This window comes from Lepidochelys olivacea (genome assembly GCF_965140295.1).
Source record: "Lepidochelys olivacea isolate rLepOli2 genome assembly, chromosome: 14".
Lineage (NCBI taxonomy): Eukaryota > Metazoa > Chordata > Testudines > Cheloniidae > Lepidochelys > Lepidochelys olivacea.
The window spans coordinates 38,049,533-38,076,570 of NC_140424.1; the positions used below are offsets into that span (position 1 = coordinate 38,049,533).

The 27,038-nt window shown below is 45.2% G+C and overlaps 1 protein-coding gene across 1 annotated transcript; it reads left to right on the forward strand.

Moving 5' to 3' along the window:
- Positions 1-396: 396 nt before the first annotated feature.
- On the forward strand, positions 397-26,747 carry LOC311530916 (butyrophilin subfamily 1 member A1-like). The gene is made up of 9 exons (XM_084647956.1): positions 397-457; positions 2,019-2,135; positions 4,633-4,980; positions 13,795-14,076; positions 17,391-17,423; positions 20,364-20,396; positions 21,538-21,558; positions 22,310-22,336; positions 26,030-26,747. The coding sequence occupies exons 4-9, from the start codon at positions 13,851-13,853 to the stop codon at positions 26,566-26,568; spliced, it is 879 nt and encodes a 292-aa protein (XP_084504082.1). The 5' UTR covers positions 397-457; positions 2,019-2,135; positions 4,633-4,980; positions 13,795-13,850; the 3' UTR covers positions 26,569-26,747.
- Positions 26,748-27,038: the final 291 nt, after the last annotated feature.

Genomic DNA, 27,038 nt, shown 5'->3' on the forward strand with positions numbered 1-27,038 from the left:
TTTATTTTAGCCTTGTAATGCTTGGCGGCAAGGGGAAAAAGAACATTTTCATAATTACAATGATCATCAGGCAAGCAGAGAACCTTGAAACGGCTGCCTTGGAAATACTGTTTATTATTGTGTTTTTCTTTAAGGTAGTGTCTTTATCTCTCTAATATAACCAGCACATGATAAGGATCATGGCTGCTGATCTACTTTCACATCTGAAGTTACTGAGCGCAGTGAAAGAACATTTCAGATCAATGCAAAACAGGTCAGGTAAAGGGGTAAAAATACAATCAGGCTAATGTAAAACTCCGATTTTATATGTAGAGGTAAAGATGCACCCTGCTCAACTGACATATTCACTAAAAATATTATGTTAACGCTAATGCCTTGAAGTGGATGTTAAGGTGGCTGAGAACACTGTGGGGAGCTTGAAAATACGCAGAAGTATTTTTGCTCCAGGATTCATCAGGTAGGTGATCTTTGTTCATCTGAATACCATCTAGTCTGCTTTTTTCTAGGTTTCCCTACTCACTCTGTGGCATTTATTCTTTCGATGAATTGTTAATGTCAAATAGACACTGGTCCTAGGACATCCACAGATAAACCGTCAGTTTCTTTCTTTGCATTTAAATGATGTTAGAAATATTAGCTTATGTCAGAGGCTGGTACTTTCTTTTGTTATTATGATTAGGACACTAACATTCAGTTCTCAAGCAGAATTCTCCAAGGTCATTAATGTAGAGTTCTGCAGGAGGACTGATGGGATATTATAGCTGCAGGTAATGACATTTTTATATAGTTTACCTCTTGTATATTACTGGTGGTAAGAGGATATATTTTACCTGCATGTGCTGTGTCAAGAGGGTTTTCAAAGATAGGAGCATATGGAGGGGAGTAAGCTGCTTTCTCAGCTTTTTCTCTAAGAGTGTGTGTCTAGTGCAGAGTAGGAGATTAATTCTCTCATGCCCTTTTTACCTATATTTTCCCATATTCGGAATATGGATGTTCTGCTTCTATAGCCTCCCACTAGCAGAGGACTGAGATGTGTAATGGAGCTATATCCATCCTTTCATTACTTCATCCATTAATTAAGAGACTGAATTCCAGAGCAAAGATATGGAGGATTTTCATCCTGGCTTCTTATTAATGATAATCATAATTTGTATTATCATAGTGTCTAGGGGTCCCTGCATGGGCAGTGGGTATTGCAGCCCAGGGGAGACTAAGCCTCCCCAAACAGTCAGGTGTTGCTCTGCCCACGCTCCACCCCAAGGCCCCCTCCTGCCTCTTGCTCTTCCCCCATGGCCCCAGCCCAGGATTCCTCTTCCCAAAGCGGGTGGTGGCTGGGGCTGGGGCTAGGGCTGGCAGCCCAGGACTCAGGACAGCTGGGGATGGTGTTCAGGCCGCCTGGTGCTGGGGCTGCTCAGTGCTCCGGAGCTGGGGCACTGGGACTGCCCGCCCGGCACTCTGGGGCTGGGGGCGCTGGGATGGGCTGGGATGGGAGAGCTGGCAACCGGGGCCAGCCCGGGGCCCGGGACTTGAGGCAGCTGGGGAAGGGCTTCTCTGGCCACAATGGTGAGCTCAGGGCTCCAGCAGTGGAGGGGCGGGGCCTCGGGCAGAAGGGGCATGGCTGGGGGCTAGCCTCCCCAAACAGGCGGTTCATGCGCTGCCCATGGGTCCCTGTCCTGGACCTGGACTCCGTTGTGCTAAGGGCTGTACAAATACAGAACATACAGTTGGCCTCTACTTCAAAAAGTTTACAAACTAAGTAATCCCAGGAGTATAAAGAGAAGCACAATCTCATTATCTTCAATTTTACATCCCGGTCAGAGTGCAGATGGTAAGATAAATATTTGGAAGCTGCTCAGGAGATATTTTTTAATGGGTCACCCAGTTTTCAACCTTCAAAGCAAATAAAATATGCAGGGTGTTTATGTAGTATTCACCATACTTGCATCAAATTCACTGTCTGACACTCACTTATTTCCCTCGGGGGGGGGGGGGGTTGTTTTGTTTTTTATTTTGCCCAGCACCAACCAAAATCACGATGAGACCTTTCTCCGTCTCCAAGAGCTCAGTAGGGAGCTCCTCCCTTCTTGGTTACACCATAATCTTCATTTCTCTTCTTGTTCACAAGTTGGACTCAGGTAAGAATTCCTACTTTTGAACATACTTTCTGGCACCTCCTGGAAATAAAATATTAATTCCATGGAAAAAAATATGAAAGTTCCAAGTTGTTTCTCTTTTGAAGGGTTGGAAATGGAACAATTTTTGGGAAGAATGTTCATGACATTTTTAAACATAAATGTGTCTGAATATTTTTTTTAATTAAAAATGTTCTTCGGGTTGTTCATGTACTGAAAACTCAGGTACAGACAGGTTCAGATTCCTTCTCCCAGAGCTTGCATGTCCTGCCGCTTCTCTCTTGGGCCATGTCTACACTACCCGCTGATGGGTAGTGGTCGATCGATCGGGGATCGATTTATCGCGTCTACACTAGACGTGATAAATCGATCCCCGATCGTTCTGCCGTCGACTCCGGAACTCCGCCCCGGCGAGAGGTGGAAGCGGAGTCGGCGGGGGAGCGGCGGCCGTCGATCCCGCGCCGCGAGGACACGAAGTAAGTGATTCTAAATCGATCTACGATACGTTGACTTCAGCTACGCTATTCTCGTAGCTGAAGTTGCGTATCTTAGATCGATTCCCCGCCCCAGTGTAGACCAGGCCCCGGTCTCACATTACAGCAAGACGGTAGCCTTAAAGGGGTAGACAGTGACAGAGGTTCTCCATTCTTGTGGGACACCCTTTCTTCCCCCCTTCTCGACCTTCATGGGGTCAGGATGGCTGCAGCTGGGGAGCCCCTGGAAGCTTAGGAAGTTGTGGGGGGAACAGGAATAAGTGAAGAGGAACAGGCACTTCATGTCAACAATGTTGTCAGCATTTTGGAAACCACAAAACCAACTCAAAAACCCAGTTACAAATTTTTAAAAAGAATCCAGTGACAGGGTTTTTTACACATTATTCGAGCAGGTCTATTCCCAGGCATCTTGGACGAGTGGCAGGCAGGAGGGGGCAAAGAGGTGTGAGCAGCGGGCGGGGGGCTGGGGGAGGGGGTGAAGAGGCGGGAGGGCGGGGAGCCGGGGGGAGGGTGGGGAGCTGGGGAAGAGGGCGAAGAGGTGTGTGAGCGGCCAGGGAAGGGAGTGAAGAGATGTGGGCTGGGGGAAGGGTCGAAGAGGTGTGTGAGTGGCTGGCAGGTGGGGGACAGGGGCGAAGAGGCTCGGAGGCGCGGGTGCCTCAGGATGGGGGCTGAGCGGGGCCACAGGTGAAGAGTGGACAGGGCTTCCAGGGGAAGAGGCTGAGCAGGGACGGGGCCACAGTCTGGGCACCCCCAACCTCCCCAAATGGAGGAGTCACACACTACCCATGGCCTCACACTGTGCTTCCAGGTTGCATCTGCCTGCCTTTCTTTCTGCTTCTCTCTGTGTGCCATGTCTCCTGCTTTTCTAAGACACCCACCCAACTCCTGACCCACCTCTCTGGTCCAACAATACTCAGCAAAGCCATCCAGCTACATATTTTTAATTTGTATATGGGCTTGCATACTCCTCTGCCCAATGGGGAGCTGCTATGAGGGAGCCTAGCTGTTTCCCATGGCCATCCAAAATGCAGCCACACCCACTTAGCCTAACCTACAACAATAATTATTCAGCCCAGCTTCTAATACATACAAGGTGGAAGGAAGGGAAAGAGAGTTGAAATCAGATGCATAATGGAAACCTATTATAAGTCATGGAAGGGCCCTGATTTTCAAGAAGTGCCAATTAAGGCATCTAAAAACTGAAGCACCAATAAAATCACTTGACACCATTTGGCCAAAATCTTGATCATTAGTGTATAAATGTTATTTCAGGGAAGGGAGTTTTTAAAATGAAACTTATCTATCAGGGTTGTTCACAAAAACACTATTTGCATATGCAAATATTAGCTTTTTAATGTACATAGATTTGGACCTCCAATATTGTGGACCTAAGATTTTGGGTGTAGAATGTTGAGTTCAAGGCTATTTTAGAAAATATGGGTCTTAAAATTATATTGGAAAATAGTCTGGCCAAATATTGCACACAGATAAATACTGCTTAGCTCTTTTTATCTGCATATCTCAAAACCCATACAAAAGAAGGTCATTCTTACAAATGAAGGAACTGAGGCATAGAGAGGGGAAGTGTATTGCCCAAGTTGCCACAAAAGCTAGCGATAGAAAGAGAGCTAGAACCCTGCATGCCAGAGTCTATAGCTAGTACCCCATTCACTAGGCCATACTACCTACAAACTATACAATGCTCATTCAAGTCACCGAGGGTTGTATGTCTGTGCATCTGAAGGCAAAATTTGATCTGCAATATTTTTCATCCATTTTTGTAATAAATTCCAATTTTAATTCTCCATTTGAATAATTTCCCATCAAATACTAGCATGGAAGTGTATTAAAATTCACATATGAAGTCAGGACCCATGAACAACCACAATGCATTGTAAAGCTGTAAGGGATATATTTTCTATATATTGTGCCTGACCAGGAAATTAAAATCCTAGTCTCAGTTCTTCCCAAATTCAATTTTTTTTATGTCCTGTTCCATTTAACAGTACACTTTTCAGTGATTGGACCCGATCGCCCTATCACTGCTTCTGTAGGTGATGAAGTCAGATTAGCCTGCCGCTTGTCACCCAGGATGAGTGCTGAGAACATGGAGGTGAGATGGTACCGGGCTCAGTTTTCTTCAGTTGTGCACCTGTACCGTGAAGGGAAGGATCAGTATCCGGAGCAGATGTCAGAATATCGGGGAAGGACAGAGTTTCTGAAAGAGGGCCTGGCTGATGGAAGAGTTGCCTTGAGGATAGGCAATATCAGACTCTCTGATTCAGGGCTGTACGCATGTTTCTTTCGATCAGAGTTCTCATGTCAAGAAGCTGCATTGGAACTATAGGTATCAGGTCAGTAAACTTGATTTTCTATATTGCCTTCCCTAGGTTGAGAGGACATCGTTATATCTCATTTCATAAGCGCTGACTTTTGGTTTTGCTGGTGGGTGCCCCACACCAGCTCCACCCCCTCCCCGAAACTCCACCCCCACTCCGCCCCCCAGAGGCCCCGCTCTACCCCTCCCCCGAAATCCCCTCTCCTGAGTACCTCCTGCCTGCCGCTCACTCCTTTCTGCCCCCTCCTGCCTTAAGGGCAGTGAGTGGGGGTGGGGGCAGAGAGGAGCAAGTGGCTCAGCAGCTGATTGGCAGCCAGCCCTAGGGCTGCCACTGCAGCTGCCCCGAGCAGGTCCATGGGTTCTGAGCACCCCCTATTTTTTCTCCATGGATGCTTGAGCCCCTGAGCACCCATGGAGTCAGCGCCTATGTCTCCTTTAAATGGCAATTACAGCACTTGTCTTTCTGATATCAGCTGTCGTTTGCCAGCCTTGCTAAGTGTCTGAGATCTGAGGAGACACTTGAAAGTTTTGGCCTGTGCACTGCAGTTATATTTCTAAGCGCTGATTGCCAATCGAGATGTGTGGAAAAGCTGTTTTTTCTTCCCTCTCCTCCATATTTGTGGTTTTTGAGGAAAATATTGTATATTAATTTAAGGTGATACAAAATATCCAAAACCTATCATTGCATTCAATCCCCTGCACCACTCTGTCGGGTGAAAACTACTTTCAGCTAACATGACAGGAGAAAGATTTATACCCAGTCTTGCTGATTTTCTTTGAAATTACAGGGCTCGGTTGTCACTAGCCCTAACTTGGCCATGCAGGGGAATGGCAGAGAGTAAGTGTGGCCATGTTAGGTTTTTAGGTACCCCAGCTTTAGCATGTGGGAGTGCAGGGACCAGATGCTCACCCACCAGACCAAATACGTGACGAGTAGGCAAAGAAAAGTGAGTCATAAGCACAGCCATGTCTGCGGTCCTTTACCCCCATGTGCCCATCAACACAGCTGGCTAGGTACCCAGTGAGAATACGCTGCACCAAGAAAAAGAAATGTTTTTTCTCCTCCCAGTGCAACCCGGGATGTCCCTAAAATGCACAGTCTAGTCCTATGGGATTATATAGAAGATAATCCAGTGGTTTTGTAACATATGGTAATACACAGAGACATGCTAGACTAGAATCAGCATTTCTCAAATGTGGCCACCGGGGGCTTTTCTTGCAGCCTCCTGGGCTTTGATGGGGGTGTGGGGGAGACCAGCCCCTCCCCCTCCCTGGTGCTCCTGGATGCACAGCCTTGGTGTTGGGGCTTCCAGTAGGGGTTGGTCCCTTTCCCTCTCTGGAGACACTTAGGCACAATGCTGGAGAAGCAGGCAGCTGGTGAGTTCCCCACCTTCCCAGGAGCGGTGGAGCTCAGATTTTGGGCTTCAGCCTGGGCATGGCAGGGTGGCAGGCTCTGGCTGCGTGGCATCAGGCTCCAGCCCCGCGCTCTGGCCACATGGCATCGGACTCTGTCCCCTAGCCACGGGGTTTCAGGCTGCAGCCCCCTGCTGCCTCTCGCAGCCACCCACCCACCCCCATCGTCCCTGGTCCCTGCTGCCTCTCCCTCCCCCCATCCAGGGCTTAATTAGTCTCCAGACTTGCCTGGGGCTGAGGAAGTCTGTAATGAAAAGTGATATCTGTGTGTTTGTTAATATCACTTTTCACAGGAGACTTACTAGCTAGCAATAAATAAATTACAACGATTTGGACGTGTCTATGTGCGTATTTCTTTGTTTTTCCTAAAGCTAATTAAGTATTTTAGGGGAAAAGTGTGAGTGCAACCACCAGCAAAAGTCGGTGGCTGCACTCTGAGGCCACAAAATAATTTGTCTTGAGAACCCCTGGACTAGATTCTGTCCTGCTTTACTCCCCTCCTTGGATCTTGGGTCTGAGTGTTGGAGAGCTCTTTCCCCGGTTTCCACAGGGAATCAGAGGGTGAAGAAGGGGGTAGAGAGAGAAAGGAGGGGAATGGATAGATCCTTTGCTCTCCCTACGCCCCTGTGTTTGGCCAGAACAGCTGGCCAGGTGTGAAGATGGCAGTAAGATACGCCCTTCCATGGGCTGCAGCAACTTACTTCTCCCATAAGAATGGCCATACAGATTCAGACCAATGCTTCATATAGCTCAGTAGCCTGTCTTCCAACAGTGGCTGGTGTCAGATGCTTCAGAGGGAATGAACAGAACAGGGCAATTACTGAGTGATCCATCCCCCGCCGTCCAGCCCCAACTTCTGCCAGCAAGAGGCTTAGAAACACCCAGAGCATGAGGTTGGGTCTCTGACCATCTTGGCTAATAGTCATTGATGGCCCTATCTTCCATGAATTTATCTAATTGTTTTCTAAACCCAGATATACTTTTGGCCTTCACAAAATCCCCTGGCAATGAGTTCCACAGGTTGACTGTGCGTTGTGGGAAGCAGTACTTCTTTTGTTTATTTTAAACCTGCTGCCTATTAATTTCATTGGGTCACCCATGGTTTTTGTGTTGTGTGAAAGGGTAAATTTCACTTCCTTATTCAGTTTCTCCACACCAGTCATGATTTTATGGATCTCTATCATATCCCCCCCTTAGGCATCTCTTTTTTAAGCTGAACAGTCCCAGTTTTTTTAATTTCTCTTCATATGGAAGCTGTTCCATACCCCTAATCATTTCTATTGCCCTTCTCTGTACCTTTTCCAATTTTAATACATCTTTTTTGAGATGAGGTGACTAGATCTGCACACAGTATTCAAGATGAGGGAGTATCGTAGATTTATATTAGGGCTGTTGATTAATTGCAGTTAACTCACATGATTAACTCAAAAAAATTAATTGCAATTAAAAAATTTATTGCAGTTAATCACAGTTTTAATTGTTTGCACTGTTAAACAATAGAATTCCAGTTGAAATTTATTAAATATCTGTGGATGTTTTTCTACATTTTCAAATATATTGATTTCAATTACAACACAGAATACAAAGCGTACAGTGCTCACTTTATATTATTATTTTTATTACAAATATTTGCACTGTAAAAATGATAAACAAAAGCAATAGTATTTTTCAATTCACCTCATACAAGTACTGTAGTGCAATCTCTTTGTTGTGAAAGTGCAACTTACAAATGTAGATTTTTTTTGTTACATAACTGCACTCAAAAACAAAACAATGTAAAACTTTAGCAACTACAAGTCCACTCAGTCCTACTTTTTGTTCAGCCAATCACTAAGAAAAACAAGTTTGTTTACATTCACGGGAGATAATGCTGCCTGCTTCTTATTTACAATTTCACCTGAAAGTGAGAACAGGCATTCACATGGCACTGTTGTAGCTGGCATTGCAAGGTATGTGCCCGATATGCTAAACATTTGTATATCCCTTCATGCTTCGGCCACGATTCCAGAGGACATGCTTCCATGCTGATGATGCTCATTAAAAAAATCATGCGTTAATGAAATTTGTGAAAGAACTCCTTGGGGGAGAATTGTATGTCTCCTGCTCTGTGTTACCCGCATTCTGCCATATGTTTCGTATTATGGCATTCTCGGATGATTACCCAGCACATGTTGTTCGATTTAAGAACACTTTCACTGTAGATTTGATGAAATGCAAAGAAGGTACCAATGTGAGATTTCTAAAGATAGCTACAGGTGTGGGACATGCTTTCAGAAGTCTTAAAAGAGCAACACTCCCACAAGGAAACTACAGAATCTGAACCACCAAAAAAGAAAATCAACCTTCTGCTGGTGACATCTGACTCAGATAATGAAAATGAACATGCATTGGTCTGCACTGCTTTGGATTGTTATCAAGCAGAACCTGTCATCAGTATGGATGCATGTCCCCTAGAATGGTGTTTGAAGCACGAAGGGACATATGAACTTTAGCTCATCTGGCATGTAAATCTCTTGCGACGCTGGCTACAACAGTGCCATGCGAACGCCCATTCTCACTTTCAGGTGACATTGTAAATGCCAAGCAGGCAGCATTATTTCCCATAAATGCAAACAAACTTGTTTGTCTGAGCGATTGGCTGAACAAGAAGTAGGACTGAGTGGACTTGTAGGCTCTAAAGTTTTACATGGTTTTATTTTTGAGTGCAGTTATTTTTGTACATAATTCTATATATGTAAGTTCAACTTTCATGATAAGGAGATTGCACTACAGTGCTTGTATTAGGTGAATTGAAAAATACTATATACTTTTGTTTCTTTTTTACAGTGCAAATATTTGTAATCAAAAATAAATATAAAGTGAGCCCTATACACTTGTATTCTGTGTTGTAACTGAAATCAATATATTTGAAAATGTAGAGAACATCCAAAATATTTAAATAAATGGTATTCTATTATTGTTTAACAGTGCAATTAATTGTGCAATTAATCATGATTAATTTTTTAATCACTTGACAGCCCTAACTTATATAGTGGCGTTATGATATTTTTTGTCTTATTATCTATCCTTTTCCTAATGGTTCAGACCATTCTGTTAGCTTTTATAGCTGCTGCTGCACATTGAGCAGATGTTTTCAGAGAACTACCCACGGTGACTCCAAGATCTCTTTCTTGAGTGTTAACAGCTCATTTAGACCCCATCATTTTGTATGTATAGTTGAGATTATGTTTTCCAATGTGCATTACTTTGCATTTATCAACCCTGAATTTCACCTGCCATTTTGTTGCCCAGTGACCCAGTTTTGTGAAATCTCCTTGTAACTCTTCACAGTCTGCTTTGGACTTAACTATCTTAAGTAATTTTGTATTATCTGCAAACTTTGCCATCTCACCGTTTAACCCCTTTTTCGAGATCATTTATGAATATATTGAATAGTACTGGTCCCAGTACAGTTCCTTAGGGGACTCCGCTATTTACCTCTCTCCACTGTGAAAACTGACCATTTATTCCTACCCTTTGTTTCCTATCTTTTAACCAGTTACTGATGCATGAGAAGACCTTCCCTTTTAGCCCATCATTGCCTACATTGCTTAAGAGTCTTTGGTAAGGGGCCTTGTCAAAGGCTTTCTGAAAGTCCACGTACATTATATCCACTGTATCACCCTTGTCCACGTTTGTTGATCCCCTCAAAGAATTCTAATAGATTAGTGAGGCATGATTTCTGTTTACAAAAGCCGTGTTGATTCTTCCCCAACATATCATGCTCATCTATCTGTCTGATAATTCTGCTCTTTACTATAGTTTCAACCAATTTGCCTAGTACTGAAGTTAGGCTTATCAGCCTGTAATTGCCAGGATCGCCTCTGGAGGCTTTTTAAAAACAGGTGTCACATTATCTATCCTCCAGTCATCTGGTATAGAGGCTCATTTAAGCAATAGGTTACATGCCACAGTTTGTAGTTCTTCAATTTCACATTTGAATCATAGAATCATAGAATATCAGGGTTGGAAGGGACCTCAGGAGGTCATCTAGTCCAACCCCCTGCTCAAAGCAGGACCAATCCCCAATTAAATCATCCCAGCCAGGGCTTTGTCAAGCCTGACCTTAAAAACTTCTAAGGAAGGAGATTCTACCACCTCCCTAGGTAACGCATTCCAGTGTTTCATCACCCTCCTAGTGAAAAAGTTTTTCCTAATATCCAATCTAAACCTCCCCCACTGCAACTTGAGACCATTACTCCTTGTCCTGTCCTCTTCTACCACTGAGAATAGTCTAGAACCATCCTCTCTGGAACTACCTCTCAGGTAGTTGAAAGCAGCTATCAAATCCCCCCTCATTCTTCTCTTCTGCAGACTAAACAATCCCAGTTCCCTCAGCCTCTCCTCATAAGTCATGTGTTCCAGACCCCTAATCATTTTTGTTGCCCTTTGCTGGACTCTCTCCAATTTATCCACATCCTTCTTGTAGTGTGGGGCCCAAAACTGGACACAGTACTCCAGATGAGGCCTCACCAATGTCGAATAGAGGGGGATGATCACGTCCCTCGATCTGCTCGCTATGCCCCTACTTATACATCCCAAAATGCCATTGGCCTTCTTGGCAACAAGGGCACACTGCTGACTCATATCCAGCTTCTTGTCCACTGTCACCCCTAGGTCCTTTTCCGCAGAACTGCTGCCTAGCCATTTGGTCCCTAGTCTGTAGCTGTGCATTGGGTTATTCCGTCCTAAGTGCAGGACCCTGCACTTATCCTTATTGAACCTCATCAGATTTCTTTTGGCCCAACCCTCCAATTTGTCTAGGTCCCTCTGTATCCTATCCCTACCCTCCAGCGTATCTACCTCTCCTCCCAGTTTAGTGTCATCTGCAAACTTGCTGAGAGTGCAATCCACACCATCCTCCAGATCATTTATGAAGATATTGAACAAAACCGGTCCCAGGACCGACCCCTGGGTCACTCCTCTTGACACCGGCTGCCAACTAGACATGGAGCCATTGATCACTACCCGTTGAGCCTGACAATCTAGCCAACTTTCTACCCACCTTATAGTGCATTCATCCAGCCCATACTTCTTTAACTTGCTGACAAGAATACTGGGGGAGACCGTGTCAAAAGCTTTGCTAAAGTCAAGAAACAATACATCCACTGCTTTCCCTTCATCCACAGAACCAGTAATCTCATCATAGAAGGCGATTAGATTAGTCAGGCATGATCTTCCCTTGGTGAATCCATGCTGACTGTTCCTGATCACTTTCCTCTCATGTAAGTGCTTCAGGATTGATTCCTTGAGGACCTGCTCCGTGATTTTTCTGGGGACTGAGGTGAGGCTGACTGGTCTGTAGTTCCCAGGATCCTCCTCCTTCCCTTTTTTAAAGATTGGCACTACATTAGCCTTTTTCCAGTCATCTGGGACTTCCCCCATTCGCCACGAGTTTTCAAAGATAATGGCCAATGGCTCTGCAATCACAGCCGCCAATTCCTTTAGCACTCTCGGATGCAACTCGTCCGGCCCCATGGACTTGTGCATGTCCAGCTTTTCTAAATAGTCCCTAACCACCTCTTTCTCCACAGAGGGCTGGCCATCTACTCCCCATGTTGTAACGCCCAGCGCAGCAGTCTGGGAGCTGTTCTTGTTAGTGAAGACAGAGGCAAAAAAAGCATTGAGTACATTAGCTTTTTCCACATCCTCTGTCACTAGGTTGCCTCCCTCATTCAGTAAGGGGCCCACACTTTCCTTGGCTTTCTTCTTGTTGCCAACATACCTGAAGAAACCCTTCTTGTGACTCTTGACATCTCTTGCTAGCTGCAGCTCCAGGTGCGATTTGGCCCTCCTGATTTCATTCCTACATGCCCGAGCAATATTTTTATACTCTTCCCTGGTCATATGTCCAACCTTCCACTTCTTGTGAGCTTCTTTTTTATGTTTAAGATCCGCTAGGATTTCACCGTTAAGCCAAGCTGGTCGCCTGCCATATTTACTATTCTTTCGACTCATCAGGATGGTTTGTCCCTGTAACCTCAACAGGGATTCCTTGAAATACAGCCAGCTCTCCTGGACTCCTTTCCCCTTCATGTTAGTCCCCCAGGGGATCCTACCCATCCGTTCCCTGAGGGAGTCGAAGTCTGCTTTCCTGAAGTCCAGGGTCCGTATCCTGCTGCTTACCTTTCTTCCCTGTGAGTTCCTTCAGAGCTCCTGGGTGAATCCTATCTGGTCCTGGTGACTTATTACTGTTTTAGTTTATCAGTTTATTCCAAAACCTTCTCTATTGATACCTCAATCTTGGACAGTTCAGATTTGTCACCTAAAAAGAATGACTCTGGTGTGGAAATCTGCTGCTCCTGTGCAGTGAAGACCAACACAAATAATTTATTTAGCTTCTCCGCAATGGCCTTATCTTCCTTGAGTACTCCTTTAGCACCTTGATCATCCAGTGGCCCCATTGATTGTTTGGTCGGCTTCCTGCTTTTGATATAGTTTAAAAAATGCTGCTTGTTTTTGTGTCTTTTGCTAGGTGCTCTTCAAATTCTTTTTTTGGCCTACCTAATTATGCTTTTACAATTGACTTGCCAGAGTTCCTTTCTATTTTCCTCAGTAGGATTTAACTTCCAATTTTTAAAGGATGCCTTTTTGTCTCTAACTGCCTCTTTTACTCTGTTGTTTAGTCATGGTAGCATTTTTTTGGTCCTCTTACTGTGTTGTTGTTTTTTTCAATTTGGGGTCTACATATAGTTTGGGCCTCTATTATGGTGCTTTTAGAAAGTTTCCATGCAGCTTGCAGGCATTTCACTCTTGTGACTGTTCCTTTTAATTTTTGTTTAACTCGCCTCCTCATTTTTGTGTAGTTCCCCTTTTTGAATTTAAATGCTACTGTGGTGGGCTTCTTTGGTATTTCCCCCCCTACAAGGATGTTAAATTTAATTACATTATAGTTGCTATTACCGACGGTTCAGCTATATTCACCTCTTGGACTAGATCCTGTGTGCCACTTAGGATTAAATCAAGAATGGCCTCTCCCCTTGTGTGTTCCAGGATTAGCTTCTCCAAGAAGCAGTCACTCAGTGATGTCTAGAAATTTTATCTCTGCGTGCCATCCTGAGGAGACATGTTCTCAATCAATATGTGGACAGTTGAAATCCCCTGTTATTATAGGGGTTTCTCTTTTTGTAGCCTCTTACTTCCCTCCCCACAGCAAAAGAGTAGTAAAGGGGTAATTGTGGCTCTCTGAGTCATAATTCCTTTCAAGTCTGCTCCTTTCAAGGCTGCTCCTCATTTATCCTATCCTTAGGATAAATGTGTCCTCCCTTACTCAAGGCTGAGCCTAAAGGATCAGTCTAGCCCTCAATGCTCTGTTGCCGAATATGTTAAATTTTTAACCCAGAATATACAATTAATGCAGATTTACTTCATTCTCCAGTTTCAGGTACTAATCCCCTGATCTCTATTGAGGGTTACCAGGACGGAGGTATCCAAATGGTGTGTCGATCGGGAGGATGGTATCCAGAGCCTCAGTCACTGTGGAAGGATCTCAAAGGACAGCCTCTCCCATCATTGCCTGGAAAATGCTTCCGTGATGAAAATGGGCTGTTTCAGACTGAATCGGTACTTATTGTAACAGAAAATTCCAACCAGAATCTGATCTGCACAATCAGAAACAACATCCTGAATGAAGAAGAAGTATCAAGCGTTTATATAGCAGGTCAGTTCATACATCCATTGATATGAAGTTTGGTTCGAGAAACTGTCCTATATCAAAAAGAAAAGGAGGACTTGTGGCACCTTAGAGACTAACCAATTTATTAGAACATAAGCTTTCGTGAGCTACAGCTCACTTCCTCAGATGCATATCGTGGAAACTGCAGCAGGCTTTATATATACACAGAGAATATGAAACAATACCTATTCCCACCCCACTGTCCTGCTGGTAATAGCTTGCAGGACAGTGGGGTGGGAATAGGTATTGTTTCATATTCTCTGTGTATATATAAAGCCTGCTGCAGTTTCCACGATATGCATCTGAGGAAGTGAGCTGTAGCTCACGAAAGCTTATGCTCTAATAAATTGGTTAGTCTCTAAGGTGCCACAAGTCCTCCTTTTCTTTTTGCGAATACAGACTAACACGGCTGTTACTCTGAAACCTGTCCTGTATCAGTGGTTTTCAATCTGTAGTCCATGGACTCCTGGGGTTTAGCAGACTGTGTCTTAAGATTTCTTAAGGAGGTCCGCAACTTCATTCGAAATTTTTTAGGGGTCCACAAATGAAAAAAGGTTGAAAACCACTGGCCTACATTCATTTCAGGACTAGTCTCCCTGTGTAAATAAAGTCAATTACACTGAGAATATGCCCTGACTTCATGTCACTGGTTTTCCTCTGCGGGAAACTGACGTGCAAGACCCAGATATTTGCTACCACTCGACAGACGGTTGACACTGGGGTTAAAACTGGGATGCTGGTATTGGAAAAAAGAGAGACAATAATAAGTTTAATAAAAAATAATAATAATTCATAATAAATTAATAATATTCATTTGTTTTTCAGATTCTTTTTTCCCAAAGGTCTCCCACGTGACAGTGATTCGCCTGTCACTAAACCTGTTGGTTTTGGGTTTTTTCATTCCCTTGCTTATTTACTGTTTACGGAAGCAACACAAAGAAAAAGGTATTACATGAAATAAAGGGGACAGTACAGTCAGAGCCGTCCTGTCCATAGGACGGACCGGGGCAACTGCCCCGGGCTCCGTGCTTTGGGGGGCCCTGCGTTTCGGGACATGGAGTCCAGCGGGGCCTGGGTGATTAGTGAGGGCCTGATGCCAGCAGCAGCAAGTGACCCGGCCCCAGCCCGCTCCGCTCTGCCCCATCCCTCCGGCTCCTGGCATTGCTCGGGAGAGGGGGCGGAAGCCAGAAAGAGGTGGGGTGGGGCTTGGGGGAAGGGGTAGAATGGGGCGGACAGGGGTGGAGCAGGGGCAGGAAGATGTGGGGTGGGGAAGGGGTGGGAAGAGGCGGGGCAGAGGCTTGGGGGAAGGGGTGGAACGGGGCGGAGAGGGACAGAACAGGGGCAGGAAGAGGTGGGACGGTGAAGGGACAGGAAGAGGCGGGGCAGGGGCTTGGGGGAACGGGTGGAATGGGGCGGGGAGGGGCGGAGCAGGGGCAGGAAGATGTGGGGTGGGGCAGGGGCTGGAAGAGGCGGGGCAGAGGCTTGGGGGAAGGGGTGGAATGGGGCAGGGAGGGGCAGAGCAGGGGCAGGAAGAGGCGGGGCGGGGGGTTGGGGGAAGGGGTAGAGTGGGGGCGGCACCTGGGCCAGAGTGGGGGGGTTGTCCCAGGCCCCGCACCCCCCCTAGGGACGGCCGTGATACAGATATAGTCAGGGAGAGATTTTTAAAATGAGAGAGGGTGGTGTAGAGAAGGGTTAACAGAGGGTTTCAGTTCAGTGTTCAGCTTCCCTTGGGGTTCTCCCGTGCTCCCTAGGGAGCCAATCCCACTGTGGCCAATCGTTACACCGTGTCACGGTCTAACTGTCGGCAGGTTATCTGGAAACTCTGCCCCTTTGTAAACCAAGCGTGGAAGAGAGCCGCAGCCTTCAGATACTTAAAACCGTCCCTCTGGAAGAGGCATCTTGACACTCTGTGTCAGGGGTGGCCAAACGTACTGAGCCTCTGAGCCACATACGATAATCTTCAGAAGGTCAAGGACTGGGCGCATAAGCGCTGACTCCGTGGGTGCTTCAGGACTGGACCACCCATGGAAAAAAATTAGTGGGTGCTTAGCACCCACCGGCAGCCAGCTCCCCCGTTCCTCTCCCTGCTGATCAACTCCTCCCCCTCCCTCCCAGTGCCTCCCGCCTGCCGCGATCAGCTGTTCCGCAGCATACAGGAGGCGCTGGGGGGTGGGGAGGAGCGGGGACAGGGTGTGCTCAGGGGAGGGGGCAGAACTGGGAGGGACGTGGCAGGGCGGGGTGAGGGTTTGAGAGAAGAGGTGGGATTAGGGTGGGGCCCAGGGCAGAGTGGGGGCAGGGGTGGGGCGTTGGCGGAAGGGGTCGGGTGGGGGTGGGGCCTGGAATGGAACGGGGGTTTGAACACCCCCGGGGCCCGGAAGAAGCCAGTACCTGTGGCTGGGTGTGCCTGCCAAGGCTTGGGACTTCAGCCCTGCAGGGCTTACCTGCCGTGGCTCCTGCCCTGTGGAGGGGTGGTGGGGTTAGGGGCTTCTGCCCTGTGAGAAGTGCCTGCTGGGGCTTGGGGCTGAAGCACCGACAATGCCCACCATGGGGCAGAAGCCACAAGGCCCCCCTCCCTGTTGTACAGAAGCCCCTAGCCCCACCACCCTGCCGCAGGGCAGAAACCCCGAGCTCCGCTCCCAGCCTGATAGACGGAGAAGGGGTGGGTGTGGCGGGCTCCACGAGCCACACTTTAACTGTAAAAGAGCCATATGGGGCTTGTGAACCACGGTTTGGCCACCCCTGCTGTATGTGAAAGAGAACTCCTACAAATTCTGTATATTACAAACTACAGTACAATTAAGACAAGTTAAAATACAATACAATGAAGAAATGTTATGCAATTCTCTGAGTCAGAAGAAGACTTGAGAAAAAATAATTTCATCTTAAAAGTTTCATTATGAAATGGAAATTGTACAGAAATCATTTTTATACTATTAGAATGTCTTCTTTTTTTGGCATAGTAATGAGGAAATGCAAGATACAAATGAAAGATATAATTCTGCTTCTTTTGTCTATAGTGAATTGCACATAGTGAAACAAAGCTGAATGCGGTTTCTTGGTATGGAAAACAATCCAAACGTACATCTAGGGATTAAAAAAACCCAAAACTATTTTAACCTTTTTTTGGTTTTTGATTAACTGTAAATTACCTTCCACATCATGTACACCGGTTTCTGTTTGTTTTTCAGTTATCTCTGTTTCTATCACAATTGTAGCAAAATGACAATAAATATTAGTTGAAATGTCACCATAAATTGATAGGATGACATCTAACATATCTGATCTTTTCCTTCCAATAGATTCTCTGCGCTGTAAATTGAAAGACTTTGAAGGTAAGTTTATGGGTTATATGGGGCAAGTGAACTATCTGATATAAATAGTCCATGCAATAAGGTAAGTCAAGAAAACAACATTTATTATCATGTATATGTAGTCCCCTCGCCTCCGAGGTGTGGCTTACGTCTCTTCCCTTTTTTCTCTCTCTGGTGCTTGCAATGGCCAATATTAAGAGTTTACATATACACAGGCATAGGTTCTGACTTTAATTTTTCCCCAGGGGTGCTCCCACCACCTCCCCCCGGTTCCGGTCCAAGGCCCCACCCCCACTCTGCCTCTTCCCCTGAGGCCTTGCCCTCGCTCTGTCTCTTCCCTCCTCTCTGCCCCCTCCGCCGAGGCCCCCGCCCTCGCTCCATCTCTTCCCTCATCCCCATTCCCTCTGTTGAGGCCCCCCCTCGCTCTGCCTCTTCCTGCCCCCGCTCCAATCCAGGCCCCTGCCGCTCACTGCTCTCCCCCCTCCCCCACGTGCATCCTCCAGCCACCAAACAGCTGTGGCAGGTGGGTGCTGAGCACCCATTGAGTCAGCACCTATGTACGCAGGGGTACTGTCCCCTGAGAAAATTAGTACAATTACTGCGAGCTGGCAAGGAATGTAAAGCCTAGTACACAGGGGACAACAAGGCAAACAAAACAAACTTAGCAACGTCATAATACACCCAAAATAAGAGCATAACTGAGGTAGGGACATTATTGGGAACAGGAAAATTAGGATGTGGAGAAGGAAGGGGTTAAGTTTAACTAATACTTAATAAACATTGATAAACAACCCTTTTCCTTGCCTCTGAGCACTCACAAAGTCCTCCAAACCCCAACTCCCACCCTGGCACCTTCCCAACACTGCAGGCTGAGGTCGGGTGTCCCAAGATGGAGTGTTGCAGCACTGTAGTATCGGCCAGCTTAAATAAAAGTTCCCTTAGTTTATCTTCACCCCTGGGTGGGGCAGGGTCCTCTCCGGATGCCAACCAGGCTCAGGTATTCTCTCAGTCTGGAATTCTCCCGGAGTCTCAGCTGTCTCTCTGGAACTGACGCTGGGTCAGATCTCTCTCTGCTGGATGCCGGTCACTGCAGTGCTGGAAATGCCTGGTCCATGCAGCTAGATCTCACAGAGAACCAAGGACTCCATCGGGGGGACTGGGAGTTTAGCAGGGGCTCTCTGAGCTGCGCTGTCTCTCCCCCAGCTTCCTTCCGAACTCAAAGCCGAAATGGTCCTAAACTCTGTGTGTAAACTTAAATCAGGCTGTCCTCGGGATGGGGGCTGTGCGGCACTGGTGACACTGGGCCAGCAGACTGCATGTCCAGATCAGCCCCTGCAGATGGGGACCATATTTCCCAAAGATGCTCATCCAAGGCCCCCTCCCCACGCAGGGCTGGCCTGAACCACTCACCCAAACCCTGCCCCCCACCCCCAGACAGGGCTAGAGTCGCTGCTCGCCCGAAGCCTGCCTGCCCCCCACCCCAGCCCTGCATGGGGCTGGCATCACCACTCCCCCCTTGTTCCTTCACACCCCACCTTTTTGACAAAACAGAGCGTTTGTCCTGTTTGCTCTTGCCAACTGAGCAAATGGGACAAGTTCACACTCCTGTCAAAAAAGTTGGGACGGCCAGGACAGGGCTTAAAAAAGGGACTGTCCTGGCCAAAACAGGACATATGGTCACCCCATGCAGATGCCTTGCTACTGGCCTCAACATGGGTTTCAGTCCCTATTGCCCACACTTCTGACTCCACGAATGCTGGGAAGTGTGGTCAGAGGGATTTGGCAGCCATTACATTTGCAAACCTTTCAGTAAAGCCCCCTAGAAGCTCAGTCTGTAGCCCCAGGAGTGGTTTATCTGAACGATCAGATAGAAGAGACTTTACCCAGGATAGATAAGGAGGGTCCTCACACTCTGATTGGAAAGAATGGCACATAGGCCACAGATTTATTGACTGTATCAATGCTAATAAATGCAGTGAAATCAAAGAATAATTCTTATAGCAAGGAGTTGACAGTGGCCAATTTTCCAACCATAGACTGCTTCTTGCTCCAGCTGATAAGCAGCAAATTCTAAATTCTTCTGACAGTGGCCAGTGCCAGGTGCCCCAGAGGGAATGAACAGAACAGGTGATCATCAAGTGATCCATCCCCTGTCGCTCATTCCCAGCTTCTGGTCACCTCTGATTCTCCAGAAACTCACTTGGCCACACAGCCTACCATAGTTTGAGCTGCAGGCAAAGGTCATAAACCAGAAAACACTCCCAGGGAGGCCAAAAGTAGCACCGGCTAGATTCCATCAATCTCTGCTGTGGGGTTTCACTGTCCTAATACACCACAATTACCAAACTAGGAGACAAAGACCACCACTCTCCCTCTGAGGCCCTCTATCACCCATTTAATTGCCAATTGGCTATCAAATTTTCACTAAAAGAACATCCTCTGAACAGTAGAAGTTGAAGGCTTCAGTAAATAGTATAACAAAACCTATTTATATAGAAAAAACACCCCAAACTTGTGGGGTTGGTCCATGTCTGTGATGACACGGTGGGTGAAGTAATATCTTTTATTGGACCAACCCATCTTGTGAGAGCAACGCTGCAACCCGTTATTAGAATGAGACTTTGTACAAGTGGTCTTTATGGTCTTGATTTCAGGGAAAAGATCAAAAAAGTCTATTTTAGTATGTTTTTAATTTTAATAAATTGTAATTGGGCTTCCACAGAAAGATCAACTTGTGTCTGTCCTTATTTCATAGGAACAACATGCAACAGGAATGGACATACTGGATTAGATGTGTGCCCATCTAGTTCAATATCTTGTCTTTAATAGGAGAAAGATTTTCAATCTTTCTGTCTCACATTGTTTTTAATAATTTTAGCATAATTATATGAAATAACAGTAGGAATATCACCAAAAATACGACAATATGGAATCTCGTATTTCATTCTCTTCTTCCTCTAGATAAACTACGATTTCAAGTGGAGAAAGAGAAAGGTAAATTTCATTTACCTAAATGTGTCTCTAAAATGAAGAAAAAATAATAAAAGCTTATCTTTGTATCTCTGGTAGAAGAGGTGTTTTTAAGTAAACCAAAAGTGAATGTTTTCCTCATAGAGAGGAAACATTACAGAGAAAAATTAGAGATATCAAACATTCTGATTGCAGCTGGTTAAATCAATCAAATAAGCACAACTTGCAAACCCTTCTCAAGATATTTTACTGTATTAGTCAAAATTTGAGTTTTTGATGAAAAAACATCACTATAAAATCAAAAGCTGAAAAATTTCAAAGAGTTTTACATCGGACGGTATATTTAGGCTGCTGCTGCTCGGATGCGCTTTCGGAAACTGCTTATTACACGTTTGCTAACAGAGCTTTCTTTCCATAGCTGTGTACCTAAGGAAAGACAGGCTGTAACTTTAGGTTTCATTGAAGAGCCTTTTTGTTTATAAGCCAGGACATCACTGGAGTGAATATGATATAAACGTTTATAACTTTAAAATTACCAGAGCAACTTTCCTCAAACTCAACTCAGGGCTGAGAATTCCTGAAGGCATCAGGGCACCTAGAGGTTAAGCATTGCAATGAATCTGGCCATTACCTGTGTCAGTGGTAACCCCCATTTTCAGCATAGGGAATATCATTGGAACCAGTAATACCTGTAAAACCTGAATGCACTTTTTAAATGTGCGCACTGTATCTTGGCAACTGGAAATCTTAGAAGGTGAAATTGATCTCTGTGGAGAGGGGTCACCTCACAGACCCACGCACTGCTTGAAGCATGCTTAAACCTTCGTTTGATTTAAGCGATGCATAATATTGATGGCCCACTGCAAAAGAGTGAATGTATCTTTTAACCACTTATCAAGTAAATCAGAGGTTAGGTAATGTAACTAATTAAAAATGGCAGGAGACACAGTGCTAGAAGAAAGGGAGTACTTGTGGCACCTTAGAGACTAACAACTTGAAGTGAGCTGTAGCTCACGAAAGCTTATGCTCAAATAAATCTAGTCTCTAAGGTGCCACAAGTACTCCTTTTCTTTTTGCGAATACAGACTAGCACAGCTACTACAGTGCTAGAGTGTCTTTCTTTCCAGCATTATTCATTTCAGGTCTTGTTTTCTGTTTGTTTCAGAAAAATATCTTGCAGGATTTGGTAAGTTCCATTTTCCTCTATTACTATGAAAAAGCAGCCACTCCATAGTTAAGACTGAATATTCCTGACCATTGTAAGCCCTTTTCTAATATACCAAGTGAAGGGTATTTTAGCTTTATCTCTTAGGATACGTAATCTTTGGGCAGAGGAAATATGAGTGTATTTGAGGTTATTGAGAGAAGGCATTTTTGAGATAAAGTACTCAGAAAAACAGGTAGTCACCATAGTCACCATTTACCACTTCCCTGGTGGTCTAGTGGTTAGGATTCGATTCCCGGTCAGGGAAACAAGCTTTTCATCAACATATATTGAACAAAGGGAAACTGGTCTAGAGCCTCAGAGCAGAGGTAAGGCATGTTCCCACAGTGGACAGTTTATACAAATAGAGCTGTGCAAATCCATTGTTGTTGTTAAAGGGGAGGGATAGCTCAGTGGTTTGAGCATTGGCCTGCTAAACCCAGCGTTGTGAGTTCAATCCTTGGGGGGCCATTTAGGGATCTGGGGGCAAAAATTGGGGATTGGTCCTGCTTTGAGCAGCAGGTTGGTCGAGATGACCTCCTGAGGTCCCTTCCAACCCTGATGTTCTATGATTCTAGAGTTCAAAACCACAGTATTCTTGTAAGGCTTGTAGCATTCTGATTTGGGTTTAACAAATATTTTTTCCTGGCCATAAAAGTGGTACCAAGTTGTATTATATTAAGACTGCATGTATTTGGACAAGTCTTCAGCTGTTTTTGTACCTTTGTTTCAGTGCTCAGAAAAGCCAGAAGATTTGCAGGTAACTGAAATTGACATGTTACCAATGTCAAAATACCTTTCTTTCAAAGACCTGTGCTCCCTTTTCTTCTCAAAATTAACAGGATAAAAAAGTATTGGCTCTCAAGAGAGATGTAAGAGGTGATCATATAAAAATGCAAGTAACCGTTTACCCCTTTTAGACCTGAGCGGTCAGCCGCATTTGGGGTCCTGCAGGTTGTTTGTTAGGAGGAAAAATTGATGTTGGAGTCAGCTATGTCTTTGGTGCAATCCTGTTTATTTACAAAGACTGTAGAAAGCCATGAATCCCTGAATACAGGAAGAATCAAAGAAGAGGAAATAGTTTCGTTTTGCACAGTCCCAAGCCTCTTTCAGCTAACATTCAGTCCACAAAAGTTTTGCTCTAGGCTTTTTCCCTGGGCCAAACTCCCAATGTCTATTCAGGATGTGTCCCTCACTTTCTGCTTCTTATTTGTGTCTGTTTCTGCTTTGTTCTTCCTGCCTTTCTCTCACACATACACCTCCACTGAAACAATACCCACTGAAACCCCTCTGCCCACATACGCCTCACATGTGCCTTTCTCTTGGGCCATATTATTTGCTTGTGTTATTGGTGGAAAACACTATTGTTTCAGCTACGTGGTTACATAAAGGAGCTCAATTCCTTTCCCCATTGATACTGAATGAAAGGCAGCTGTTAGACCCACCAATTTTTATGGGTTTAGCCCAACCCATAACATTATAAACAGGACAAAGAGCTCAGAGGAACGGAAATATGAGTCAGCAGTGTAGCACTTTTGCAAAACAACCAAACATCATGCTGGGATGTATTAGCAGGAGTGTTGTAAGCAAGGCACGAGAAGTCATTCTTCCGCTCTACTCCACGCTGATTAGGCCTCAACTGAAGTATTGTGTACAGTTTTAGGTGCCACATTTCAGGAAAGAGGTGGACAAATTGGAGTAAGTCCAGAGAAGAGCAACAAAAATGATTAAGGGTCTAGAAAACATGACCTATGAGGGAAGATGGAAAAAATTGGATTTGTTTAGTCTGGAGAAGAGGAGACTGAGGTGGGACATAACAGTTTTCAAGTACATAAAAGGTTGTTACAAAGGGGAAGGAGGTAAATTGTTCTCGTTAACATCTGAAGATGGGACAAGAAGCAATGGGCTTAAATTGCAGCAAGGGAGGTTAAGCTGGACGTTAGGAAAAACTTCCTAACTGTCAGGGTGGTTAAGCACTGGAATAAATTGCCTAGGAAGGCTGTGGAATCTCCATTATTGGAGGCTTTTAAAAGCAGGTTAGACAAACATCTGCCAGAGGTGGTCTAGATAATATTCTTCTTAGCCTTCCCATTAGTGCAGGGGACTGGATTAGATGACCTATTGAGTTCCCTTCCAGTCCTACTCTTCTATGATTCTATGAAATCTGATGCATTGAGAGATCTGTGCTGTAGCCCCTAATTTATTCCATTGGAGTAGAGTGAGGCCTCAGAAGGGAACATGTATCTAAGTGCCTTGCTTCCATGTGGAGAATCATGCTTAAATCCATGACTTGTTAGACATAATTATTATCCGCACACATTCACTCCCAAAACACAAGCCAATCCAAATTTGGATGGGAGATCTCCTGTATCTGAAGTGTCCTGCCCCTGTGGTTCAAATATTGTCCCACCTCAGAACAAGACCATCTTGAAAGAATTGTTTTCTTATTTGGCTATGAATGTTTAGCCATCTTAACATGTAGCTTAGCACTCAAACAGTAGTTCATCTAGCCAGGATGGGCAGGGATGGTGTCCCTAGCCTCTGTTTGCCAGAAGGTGGAAATGGGCAACAGGGGATGGATCACTTGATGATTACCTGTTCTGTTCATTCCCTGGCCTTGGCCACTGTCGGAAGACAGGATACTGGGCTAGATGGGCCTTTGGTCTGACCCAATATGGCCGTTCTTATGTTCTTAGTGTCAGTGCAACTAAAACACCCATGATTTAGGTGCTTTACTAAATGCTCCTCTAAGAGCTACTGCAAATATCTACAACCACCGTTCTCAACGTCTTTGATGTAAATAACATACAAAATGAGACAACTCCATATTTTATATGGGATGGAGGTAAATCTGGGCCTTAAATGTTATCTGTAAGTTATTTTCTTCCTATCATAGCTGGAGATAACTTTATTAGTCTGGAAAAGGGAAGGGTGAGGGAAGAATAGGCTTTTCGAGGAGATGGTTATTACACCCCGTTTTGTAGGTCCTGATATGGATAACTGAGACGTTTGAGCAATGCTGCTGTGAGCCAAGGACAGAGAGATCTGATTGCAGGGATTCTGTACGATTGCTTGGATTCTCTGAATTTCCTTTAGTGATGGTCACAGAGAAACAAGGCAGGTGATTTCTGGCTTTTAGGGCTAGATTTTCAAGAGTTCATCACATTGGCTCTGGAGCTCCTTTAAAAATTTGGCCAGCTCATTCTAGCAGGTTTCTCATCCACACCTAGGACAGGAGGGTCATTATATCCTCCTATTCCCTCTTCCACTTAACACCAGGGATATCACTTTCACCTCTCTCGTTACCCTCAACCCTCTCTACGTGCACAGTATTAGCCATCCAAAAGAGGTAGGTCTGTCACCCCAGCTGAATGTACCCAAATACCCCTCTTTCTCCAACTACCAGTTCTACCACAATCCCTGTAATAGAAATCTAAAGATAAAACAAAACACAACATAACCAATTCCCTCCACACTGAACGAGTAGCCCCCCTTCCATCAAAGGAGCAAATAACATTCCAAATGCTCACTCCATAAATGAATAAATGCCAAACACTCCTGTCTTCTCACCATGCCCGCACCAAATACCCCACCCGCAAATAACTCCCTCCCAGAAATAGCTAATGAAAATATGCCTGATCATGTTTCCACTCGCTGTCTTTAGGAGGTGGCTGGAGGAGATGGAGGAGAAGATAGCCCATCCTGTAGGGGATAAATGGATTTAAAGACCTCTTTCTCTAGATCCAGGACAATGAAACATTATTTATGAACTTCTGGTGCACAGATGCCAACTTTCAGCTTTCCCCAGGGGTGCTCCACACTGCTTGGCCCCACCCCTTCCCCCAAGGCCCCACCCTCGCTCTGCCTCTTCCCACCCCTGCTCCACCCCACCCCACCTCTTCCCAGCCCCACTCCACCCCCTCTCCCGAGCATGCCCTGCCCTCGCTCCACTTCTTCCTGTTCCCGTGGCTGCTCTTCTTCCTCCCCCCAGCGCCTCCTGCATGCCACCACACAGCTGATTGGTGGTGGGCAGGAGGTTCTGGAGGGGATGGGGGAAGAGCTGATTGATGGGGCCTGCCAAACAGCTGATCGGCAGGTGGCCAATGGGTGCCGAGCACCCACTATTTTTTCCCAGGGGTGCTCAAGCCCCGGAGCACCCATAGAGTCGGCACCTTTGGGCTAGTGGAAGGAATCATGATGACATTCAAACCAATAACAATATGCTTATAAACCTGATCATTTAACTTGTAATTTTTCTACACAAAGATACTGAAACTCTACTACTTTTATGGTAAAATGAACATGGGCTCGATAGACTGCGATGGCTTCCCAGATGTTATTAACTTAAAGGAATAACAGATTTAAAATGACTAGGTGTGAATATGTAAATATTATTAAATATGTTTTTGGATTATCTCCACCAAAAGGAAAACTCTCTCTTTCTTCCTTCCAGTGAATGTGACTCTGGATCAAGAAACAGCACATCCTGAACTCTGGGTGTCAAAGAACCTCAAAAGTGTGAAATGTGCAGACATAACGGGGGAACAACCTAAAGATCTGGACATTGCTGATTCTTATCGCTGTGTCCTGGGCTCTGAGAGATTTAACTCTGGGAGACATTATTGGGAAGTGGAGCTTAAGAACAAGACTATGTGGCACTTGGGGGTTTCTTCTGAATCAGAAAACAGGGAGAGGTACAAAAGTATAGCACCTGAAGATGGATACTGGGCCATAAGGTTGTGGAATGGAGAATACAAAGCCCTCTCCACTCCTCAGACAACAATCACCGTGGAAACAAAACCCACGAGGGTTGGGATTTTTCTGGACTATGAGGCAGGAGAGCTCTCATTTTACAATTTATCTGATGACTCCCATATCTACACTTTCAGATATAGCTTCCCTGGGACACTCCGGCCTTTCTTCAGTCCAGGTATACATGGATCTAAAGAGGATGCTCCCCTGACCATCTGCCCAGTTATAGACTGGCAATGAAGGACACATTGTCATTCACAACTACCATTACAATTTTCTAGCTATGTTAGATGCACACAGGAAACATTTTTGGTAAAATGTCTGATGATGGGGAAACATCTAGTCGAGCTGGTTGAAAATTGAGAGACAAAATGTTTTTTCTTTGGAAAATACCATGTCATCGATATCTGAACTTTCCATGGGAGTGTGTCGATTTCAACAAAACTTAGTTTAGAAAAAAAATTAAACACAGCATTTCATTAATGTTAAAATGCCCCTTTTGATACTTACAGAACAAAACATTTTGATTTTTTTTTCAAAATGACCTTTGTTTAACATTTTATTGTATATAATACGATAAAAGGAATAAAGGCAATATTGAAACAAAATCTTTTATTTCAATAGATTTCTACTAATCTTGCCAGGTCCCAGTCAACCCAGAGATTCTCTTTCTGGATCAGGGCTCTGCACACGGGACAGCACAAAGGGTC

Excerpts from the sequence above, each read along its gene's own strand:
- LOC311530916 (XM_084647956.1), top strand. The coding sequence starts at position 13,851 with ATGGTGTGTCGATCGGGAGGATGGTATCCAGAGCCTCAGTCACTGTGG. Across the intron at positions 14,077-17,390 it reads ATCAAGCGTTTATATAGCAG|ATTCTCTGCGCTGTAAATTG; the intron begins GTCAGTTCATAC and ends TCCTTCCAATAG. Across the intron at positions 17,424-20,363 it reads TAAATTGAAAGACTTTGAAG|ATAAACTACGATTTCAAGTG; the intron begins GTAAGTTTATGG and ends TTCTTCCTCTAG.